Source organism: Chelmon rostratus, chromosome 5, assembly GCF_017976325.1.
Source record: "Chelmon rostratus isolate fCheRos1 chromosome 5, fCheRos1.pri, whole genome shotgun sequence".
Taxonomy (NCBI): domain Eukaryota; kingdom Metazoa; phylum Chordata; class Actinopteri; order Chaetodontiformes; family Chaetodontidae; genus Chelmon; species Chelmon rostratus.
This window is the reverse complement of record NC_055662.1, coordinates 26247662-26257876: the sequence shown is the minus strand read 5'-3', so window position 1 is coordinate 26257876 and position 10215 is coordinate 26247662. Positions and strand designations below refer to the sequence as shown.

Genomic DNA, 10215 nt, shown 5'->3' with positions numbered 1-10215 from the left:
TTTAGCCTCATTACGATGATTGGTCTCTAACAGGCTCCTTGGACTAATTTAATTGAATAGGTAATTAATCTGAACCTGTATGGTCGCTTCATCTCATGTACACGTCCACACGTCATGTCCTTTTTCTTCGTAAATGTCATTTAGAAAGAAAGATCATGCATTGCAGTGCCAGATGAATCCCTTTGGTATCTTAAATTAATTCAGTCTATAGTCTAAGCGCTGGTCCCTGGAACAGTTTACCAGTACAGTAATGATTTTCCATGTATTTGAAACTTAATATGGTTCTATATTGCACAAAACGTCAAGATCATAAGCAAAAACAATAAAAAATACTATATAATCTCGCATTGTGGAAATAAACTCTACAGCATTACAGTTCAGAAGGAATTATTATTTTTGCTCCTTCACATGTATTTCACAGCTTTAAGTTTTTACACAAAAAATTAGATGATCGGGTAAAAAATATGATGTTGACATGTTAATGCATCCGTAAAAATAATCCCATATGTTATCAACGTGATTTAACGTATAAGTAATTTTAAAAAATGCTGTTAATTTTTTTTGTACGCTTACTTGGATAAAACTTTGAGGGACTTTTATTTGAGAAATTCATACCATAATAGATTTTTGCGCTTTTGCCTAAATAACGTAAGGTCCTGAATATTTCTTCCACCACTGGCTGACATAATCGCTGCCATAAATTGCACATATGCCCTCATGAAAAGAAGTACGATTTCTCTGCATTATTAATGAACAGATGCTTCCTGATAGGAAGACCAGACCTCTTATCTGTTATCAAGCAGAGGCGTGCGACTGCACTTTCGTCAAACCCATTCAAAAACTCTCAGAGAGACGCACACATTTCAGGGATGCATAGCAGGGCAGTGAAGTGTCAGAGGACTCTACCACGGAAACTTTCCATTGGCCGCCTAGAGGAAGAGCCCGCCCGATTGTTTAGGACCTGAAAAATGATTGGTCCACATCCACCTGAGCCACGCCTCCAGCTGCTGACGCCACACGGGCGCTGGAACTCCACTAAGTAGCGATGGTGTTGTGGTTGTCCATGCCGCCGACACCTCCGTGAGTGTTGTCTTGCACAGAACACCAACTGGGAGAGCTCACCACGCATGGAGTTGAGCTCGGACCGTGCGGTGGCAACACTGGAGATGTCGCAGATCAAAAGCAAAGACGATGAGCCTTTTGACGGTGACGGTGACTACGAGAGCTTGCCACCTCATGTCTCAGTGACGACCCACATGACAGCAGGAGCCGTGGCTGGCATACTGGAGCACACGGTGATGTACCCCGTGGACTCTGTCAAGGTAACGTACACAGAGGCAGCAAATCACACTTGTTTTGCCACTTCTGCTCATTCACTAACTAGCTACAAACCGCTGCTAACAGTACAAACAGCTCGCTGTGGGTTGCTAACCAGCATTAGCTGTAAAATGTCAAGCTTCACATCCTTAGTTAGCCTCAGTGTTAGCTAATTTAAGCACGGCGGCTTGCGTCCAGTAGTGAACAGACTAGTTAAGCATGCTAGCATAAATTAAACCGTAATAACGGTACCATATGTTAGCTAAACCTAGCAGCAAGTTGTGACTATTTTTCGCTGCTTTCTCGGCATAAACATTAACTTTGCTAACATAGCAAGCTGACTGAACACTCGGTGTAACTTAAATTTACCAAAGACACATTTTTAGCAAGGTTAAGTTTAAAAGTTATCGTAGTTTGTAATCGCGAGCTGTTTTACTGTGTGTAAGACCGTTTCAATGCTATCCCAGGGTTTTTCTCACTCACAGGGTTTTTTTTTCCCATACAGTGACTCGAAATAAGTGATCCATTCTTGTCCTGTAGTACAGGTGAAGGTCAAGTACCTGGCTTAACTATAAAATATGTCAAACTGCCTTGATTTTTAAAATTGGACATGTTGGGACAACTTTAATAAAGTTAAAGTGTAAAAAATGTTGCTAATCTCTGTAGTGCAGCTGCACAAAAGTAGCCGTGGCCACAAAAGTATGGTTTTGTGGATACTTGTTGGGATATTAGTTTCTATAGAACACCATTACATCAAATGTCCAGGATTACAGGGTTAAGTCAGCATTGTATTTACATAATCTCTGTCTTTTCACTAATATGATCAATTGTTTATGTTATTAATTATATGTAACTATTGTAATCCATCACAGTAAGTACCAGTGCAACAGAATGTGATTAGCATCTTACCAGATACTACAAACATAAGCCATCAATAAATATAAAATCTAACTCAATTTATTTTTTATATTATATTTATATCATATATAATATATGATAATCTATAGTATAGTACATATCTGTATACTAATCTGACTACAGTTGCACTCACATGACTGACATGTACAAGATCTTTATTGTCACTGAGCATGACATGTCAATGAAATGTTGACTTGAACTTGTTGGAAAAGAGTTACGTCAAGCTGCAAAAACACACCCCTGCCCAAGTGTATTTTTTAGCTTGTTGTGACATTAGTTTGTTAGTTTAACACCATTCATGCATTCATTATTAAGGCTCAAGTTACTGTCGCTGCCACAGAGGAAGAGACATGTAGATTTTAAACTGTTGAACCAGCGCTGGTAATACAAACGCTGCAGGGATCGCATGCGTTTGCAAACAGAGAAACCCCCTCCTCACTTCAGAATTTTGTATGACTTGCATTTAGCTTATTGAGAAACAAATTTGTTTAGTCATGAGTGCCATCCTGGAGTTAAAACCTATGTTGAGTAACTAAGTGACACTGTTTGCCAGTTTTGAGCTTGTTAAAATTGGCTTGTGTCTGCACAGCAAATTGTTAAGAGTTTGTTTGATTGTGAACTTTGCCCCTTGCAATCCTCCCCTTCTGCTCAGCCTTTGTTTTATAACAATGTGGTGTTGTTTCACCGTGCTGCTCTACCATAATGATAATCTTAACGTGGCACAGACAACTTCATTAACATACTGCAAGAAAAAAAAAATGTCATTATATCCTCTTTGCTTCAGTGTCATAGCCTTGACGTCTTTCCAAATTAACCCATGGGCCATTTATTACACAAAACACTGTTGCCATTTCCTCTCGAGGTTTCACAAGCACCTTCCAGCTGTAGATGTGGTTCCCATTCAGTTTGAGCAGTGTGTGTCTGGAGTTGACAAAGAATTTTGAAATTGATCTAAACTGATGAAAGAAGCAGCGGTGGTTCATATTTTGCCCTGTTAAATTTTGACAGCTGCAGTGTACAGCACGGGAAAAACAGAATCTAAATTAGGAGTCTGTGTTTGATGAAGTAATGGATTGCTGACTCACATCTAGATTGAGATGAGTTTAGCTGAATGTTTTTAAATAAGACTTGCTATATTATACAGTGTTAACATCAATCCGCTGACCCTGTCGACGTACTGTACGCTTTAACCTCCCAGTAAAGAACAAGACACATCTAAGACTCGGGGAGTTGCCTGTGTTAAGGCTAGGAGGGGGACCTTATCGGTGTTGCGCACATTTGGAATCAGCCTCACGCAGTAAAGGGTGTGTGTATGCAATTGTTCTTCTGCAGTGTTGATTAGTAAACTGCCACAGAGTCAGGATTGCCAAACGCTGAATTGCTGCTTTTAAATGACAAAGATGTGGAACAATGTAATGTAGAATTTGGGAGTGCTGTATGCCTAAATGTTACCCTCATTTTGGCCGTGATGTTAACAACATCTTTATGCGGACAGCGCACATGTTTGATTGAGTGCTGTTATTAGCTGTAATGAGTACTGTAAAAAATGTGCAAATGTTTATTTGCAAATAAATCATAAATTAACCCAACAGATTCAGTTTAGAACCTAGTGATTATCTAATCTAAGATGATAATGAATAATGAATTTCTGATAAAGTCTGATAATGATATTTGGTTGAAGTGTGCACTTGTCATTGTCTCTGGTGTTCAGTTTTTAGTGCAATGTGCCACAAGCCTGCTGGATGTGAATGTGTCCAACCTTTGCATCCTGTCTTAGACCTACAAGTGTTGTTGGTTTTCTGTAGCCAACTTTGACATGTTTAACCTTTACTATAACTTAACCATCTATTCATTTCCATATTTTTTTTCTTTGAGTTTTAGCTTTTGGATACTGAAGACATACATATGTTGGATCTTAAGTGCTCGAGGTGTCTTTTATCATTATGCTTTCAGAAAGTTATCACTAAAAGTCATAGGATAAGGCTTGAACTGTCCTGAGTTGCTTTGTATTATGCATTTCACCCTTCAGATTATGTCTAGAGCAAACTGACATTCTAGTAGATACGTTTTATCCATCAATTGGCCTTAATATTAAAATAATCTACATTTGAGTGTGATTTATAGTGCATCAATTTAGACACAACCTTAAAATGTAAACTGTGCTACCAAGTTCTGTGTGCCCCAAATTCCCAAATCTGTATCAAACGGAAATGTAATTGATATTTTATTGTTGAGCCAGAGGAAGGAAACACATGGGAACATGCTGAGGAAGATAGACAGCCCCAGATCGCTTCACAAATAAAAACATGCTTTGTGGTGTCCAGATAACTTGGCATGGTGGAGTAAAACAAAGAGCTGCCACAGCCTCCCACTGCAGCCTTGGGAGAGACGCACATCACTGCTGCCAAGTACACTTACTGTCAGGACAATGTGACAGCCTTACAGGGAACAGTGTGTCAAGAAATCGTGATTTGGCCAACACCAGGTGTCCACTTTAAAACCACTCAGAGTCAGAGTTTAAATATATATCTTTGTTTTTTCAGACAAGGATGCAGAGCTTGCAGCCAGACCCAAATGCACAGTACAGGGGTGTGTATGAGGCTCTGAAAAGGATCATCCGGACAGAGGGGATCTTCAGACCGCTGAGAGGCCTCAACATCACCATGATTGGTGCGGGACCCGCCCATGCGCTCTACTTCGCCTGCTATGAACGGGTCAAACGCTCACTAAGTGACGTCATTCAGAGTGGAGGCAACAGCCACTTAGCCAATGGTAAAACAAGTTCCCACATCTCGACACAAATCACTTGATTGTCACACTGACTGCTTTCACACTGGGCCAGGCAACATGGCCTGGAGGAGTGTAGTAGGGATAAGACATTTTAATGCCATATCCTGTTTACAATGGGAAGGATAAAGCCATATTCCAAACATTAAAAATCCAAACAGGCTCTCTGGGATAAGTCAATACAAACCAGTGTTTTTTAGCATGTAAACATTTAGTAAAAAAAAAAATAATAATAATTCACCCTGACTCAACTAAAATATAAAATCCGATCTGTAACAACTTAATTAGATGTTAGAATTCTTGTACACACTTATCAAAATGTGTTTATGTTTTAACAGGTATGGCAGGTAGTGTGGCCACTGTCCTCCACGATGCCGTCATGAACCCAGCTGAAGGTGAGAAAAGAACAAAACCAAAAATGAATTGATGCTGCTACCAAGTGTTAGCTCTTTGTTCAATTCCTGATATGCTCCATTGTTTAAGCTAAAAATGAAAAACACAGAGAGTGGAGGTCGATCACAGACTAATGCGTTGTTGGTTTTGGTCTTTTTATCGGATTTATTGACATTAACAAAAATATAAAATAATCCCAGCTGGAGCCAGTTAGCGCTCAGTTCAATAAATAGGAACCGTTTTTTTGTCTGGTTAATAGTTTTGGCCTGCTGAGGCAGCTTGTTGCTTTAGTGGTTACTTGTGGTTCTGTATGTTACTGTTTGTTTATTTATTATTGGAATTGGTGCATTAGCCGTGGTGCAGGACCACCGTGTTGTCTTAGCATCTACACCTTACTTCCCACTAGGTGATGATGGTAAAATATATTTTGTGCTTTTTAAATCAAGCTTACTTTGTATAAGACATTGTAAAACTAGTATTAAAGCTGTGTTGTTTATTTCATGAAGTGTAAAACAGTAGATACCAGTAGGGCAGCAGCTAATGAATATTTTAATTGTTCATTTATCTGCAGATTATTTTTGTGATTAATCGATTAGTTGTTTGGTCTATAAAATGTCAGAAAATGGTGAAATCAATCCTTCTATCAGTGTTTCCCAAAGCCTAAGATGACATCCTCAGATGTTTTGACTACAGCCCAAAGATAACCAGTTTACTGTCGCAGAGGAGTAAAGAAATTAGAAAATATTTACATTTAATAAGATGGAATCAGAGGATTTTGACCTTTTTTACTTTAAAATGACTCAAACAGTTTAATCAATTAGCTAAATAGTCGGCGATTAGTTGTCGACTACTCTTTGATTACTCGTTGCAGCTCTAGATATCAACACGGTTCTTGAACTGTACTGTTCAGCACAGTATAATTGATGAAATGATTGATTTGGTTGTAGCCTTTCAATCAGATAAACCATGGTGTCGTTCAAAAAGCCTTAAGTTTTGTTCTGTCATCAAGTCTAATGATCATTATTAATACCTGTCTGGTTCACTAGTTAACACAATAGAAACTAATTAAAATGTAAAGATACTTGTCATTTTCTAATACAGCACTTGGTTTTCGGCCTTTTAAAATCCTATCTTTGCCATTTTATTTGAGATTTTTGTTAAGAACGCAGATAAAACGTATGTGATTAAACATGCTAACGTGGTTCCTTGTTTCCCTCCGTGGCTCAGTGATAAAGCAGAGGATGCAAATGTACAACTCGCCATATCGAGGACTTTGGGACTGTGTTCAAACAGTAACGCGCACTGAGGGTATAGGAGCCTTCTACCGCAGCTACAGCACACAGCTGACCATGAACATCCCTTTCCAGGCCGTTCACTTCATCACCTACGAGCTGATGCAGGAACAGTTAAACCCCCACAGACATTACCACCCCGGCACCCACATAGTGTCGGGAGCAGCAGCGGGAGCTGTTTCCGCAGCGATAACCACTCCACTTGACGTTTGTAAAACTCTGCTCAACACGCAAGAGAATGTAGCACTCAACTCCATGAACATCAGCGGCCACTTAACAGGAATGGCTAACGCCTTCAGGACAGTGTACCGGCTCGGTGGGCTGGCGGCCTTCTTCAAAGGGGTCCAAGCTCGGGTTATATACCAGATGCCCTCCACTGCCATTGCCTGGTCAGTGTACGAGTTCTTCAAGTACTTCCTGACAAAGCAGCAGCAGGAATCAGAGGCAGGTCCTGGACAGATGTAATGGAAAGTGTGCTCGAGCGAACCACGCCTAGACTGGAATCGATGAATGAAGGCTGCAACCTGAAGCTGCTCGCCGTGCGCTGTGTGAGGAAATAACTTCGGTTATTGTCTCACAAGGCAGTCGTGCAGGTGGAGGAGCGGCAGAGCATGGCACTCCTTATTGTTCATTTACCTAAGTCTGTGTTTTTACAAGTTAAGATGATGTTGCACAACCGGAATATGCAACAGAGATGACTCGGAGATTCTTCAAAGGACAGATTCACGTAGAAGAGTTGAATGGTCATCTTCCTCCTCCTCCTCCTCCTCCTCCTCCTCCTCCTCCTCCTCCTCCTCCTCCTCCACCTCCTCCACACACACTTCAACCACAACTCTCCAAACTCTCCTTTCTACAAGTGGTGAGAGTATAAATAAGTTGTCTTGAATGATGTTTATAGTTATTAATATTGGAACTTTTTATTTATTTTGTTAGCTTTCCGAGGCTTGTATTTTATGGATACGGAAGAAACACAATGCTGTTTGTTTTTTATTTCGTTGTGTATTTATAAAAAACCATCACAGCACATTCCTTATTTTCACTCCACGGCGAACGCAACAATTGTGCTTTCCAAGTGCCTCCTAAATATTAAATGCTGCTTCACATTTTCTTCTCTTTGGCCCTCTGGTTTTTGACAGAGTAAATCCACATTTTATTTTGTTCCACGTTCTAGCAAAGTACTATTTTGTGATAAGATAAAATCTTATAGTGGCTCTTTATGTCAAAACTTTTTTCAATAATCTCTGCACCAAATGGTCAAGTTGCAGCAATTTTTTTTTTTTTTGTTGCAGTTTTTTTGCTTTAAGTGCAAAATACTGTGTTTTTCCTGCCCTGAGAGACCCTCTTTCCCCCTCAGTATCGAGGTGTGCAGGCTGTAATGGTCCAGTTATTTACCTTGTTAAAGCGCAGCACTACTTTGTTCCTGAATCATGCACAATTATAGTCTAATTTAAATAATCCCACCTGTTGCAGAAAGAAGGCAGCTTGTTTATGTGTACATGAACGTGTACATGAAACATGAATATTTATTTTGAAGGTATTTGTGAGAAACGTCATTATGCAGGTCCAAAGATGGATCAGAAGGCTGTTACTTGAGATGATGGCCATATCGCAACCTTCATGTGTGTTTGTTCTGGTGTGAAGTTTAACGTTTGAGTGGCCTGTTTTTTTTTATGTGTGTCAAACTGATCTTGAACCTAAAGGTTGTAGATTGTGTCTATGAGATATTTCAGAGTGTGAGTTTGGCTGAGACTTCAGGTGCAGACTTTCTTTGATGCAAAAGGTAACATAGTTCTGTTTTGAAACTGACCAGTGATCTCGGTCGCTCTTTGTTTCCACGAGACCAGAAAAAGCCTGATAAAAGCAGCTGCTAAGCAGGCAATGTTATTTCTTTTATTTTCACTCGTCCTGTTGTACTTACACGTTTCCTGTGTGCTCACTGCTCCTTCCAGCCTCTTGACTATTTTCCATTCAGTAGTCAAGACATTCCTGCAGATATTGATGTAATCCAGCAAGAAGCCAGATTTATTTGTTTTTAATTATGGAGTTTTTTTCCCCTTTGGTACAGTTCAGAGAGTTCGTTGGATTCAAGTGGTCTCACAGACCCTTTAGCAACAGATTCATTCTGCTTATACAGTAAAATAATTGTTAGTATACCAAAGACATACGTTATATTCTATGCATTACTTTTAACCTGTAATTATGATGCTCTTAGCTTGCCTGCTGTGAAATGAATTGTGATTTTTTTGCCCCATAGCTTTCATTAGTTAATTTGCCTAATCACTTGAATTCTTCAGTATGTCTCATTTAGATCTACAGGCTTCTTGTCTGTACGTCTTTGGAACTCTGGTGTCAGAAAAGTCGTTCATTTACTTTTACAAAAACATCCATTGAGTCCTAAAGTACTTGAGCAAAAGCAGTTAAAAGTGGAAATTGTATATTACTATGAATATTCTGGAAAATGTCATTGTAATCTATATTTTATTTACTGATCAGTTGGTTCAAACTATATAAGATAGTTATTTTGAATGCAATATGGATTTAACATGAATGGATACAATGTTTTGTCAGCTTGAATATAAATTAGCACAGATTCACGCGGATGTGTTGTTCTGATGTAAATCTAATCAGTGAGGTTCGCCTGTCGCCCACATTGTGTTAGCGTCTTCTGTGGGATCCACAGACCAAACTCCACTCCTCTGATTGTAAATGAATCATATGATTTAAGGTACAGACACACTGAATCCGACTTGAACGCACCAGATCACCGAAACATGCACCACTGAAAGCTCCAGCTGGAGAAAGCCGCGTGCTGCGTCTTGCAATGCCGTATCCACCATTCAAGGATCGGTCGACTCAACATCTTTCAGCGGATCCAGTGTGTCTGAACCGTGACAAAAGCGAAATGAAGACAGTCGCGATAGTGTTTGATTTATTGCATTATAACACTGCTTGCCCTCCACCATCATAACTGTGATGTGTCGATTCATAATAGTGAATCATAACTCCCGAACTGTGTACTCTGAACTTTTAATGTGTCAAAGTAGTGTTTCTAATAGATGCTTACATTTTAAAGGAGACAGGAGAGCTGATATTCCATGTGGGTATTTCCACGATGTAAATATTTTTATGCTAGTTACGCACAAATGAATGAAATGGGAGTTGGGATGATTTCTGTTGTTGAGTGCCATCTCCAGAACAGGAAAGCTTGGAAATTCGACCATGCAAATATGAAATGATTGTGATGCTGCTGCTACAGTATGTAACACTGGAGCTGAAATAAACATGCAAGTGAGGAATGCTGTGTTTTATTTTTGTTGCTCTAAATCAATATTTGCCTTGAGACTCTGTGTCCTGTCTGGGTCAGTCTTTTAGATGTTGGGGAAGATGCTTGTTTGTTTTTATTCTCTTAGCATTGAAATACAACCACCAGGAGTTTTAGGATACAAGTTAGTAAGATAACAGGGCTTTAGTTTGAAATTACCCACTTTCCACTGAATTTATGTAATAG

At 39.5% G+C, this 10215-nt stretch overlaps 1 protein-coding gene across 1 annotated transcript; it reads left to right on the top strand.

The window, feature by feature from the left end:
* Positions 1-1039: 1039 nt before the first annotated feature.
* slc25a37 (solute carrier family 25 member 37) lies at positions 1040-9995 on the top strand. Its single transcript, XM_041937278.1, has 4 exons — positions 1040-1322; positions 4779-5007; positions 5361-5417; positions 6643-9995. Exons 1-4 carry the CDS (start codon positions 1128-1130, stop codon positions 7170-7172), a joined length of 1011 nt encoding a protein of 336 aa, XP_041793212.1. The 5' UTR covers positions 1040-1127; the 3' UTR covers positions 7173-9995.
* Positions 9996-10215: the final 220 nt, after the last annotated feature.

Coding starts and splice junctions, on each gene's coding strand:
- slc25a37 (XM_041937278.1), top strand. CDS start 1,128: ATGGAGTTGAGCTCGGACCGTGCGGTGGCAACACTGGAGATGTCGCAG. Junction 1,323..4,778: donor ACCCCGTGGACTCTGTCAAG/GTAACGTACACA, acceptor TTGTTTTTTCAG/ACAAGGATGCAGAGCTTGCA. Junction 5,008..5,360: donor CAACAGCCACTTAGCCAATG/GTAAAACAAGTT, acceptor ATGTTTTAACAG/GTATGGCAGGTAGTGTGGCC.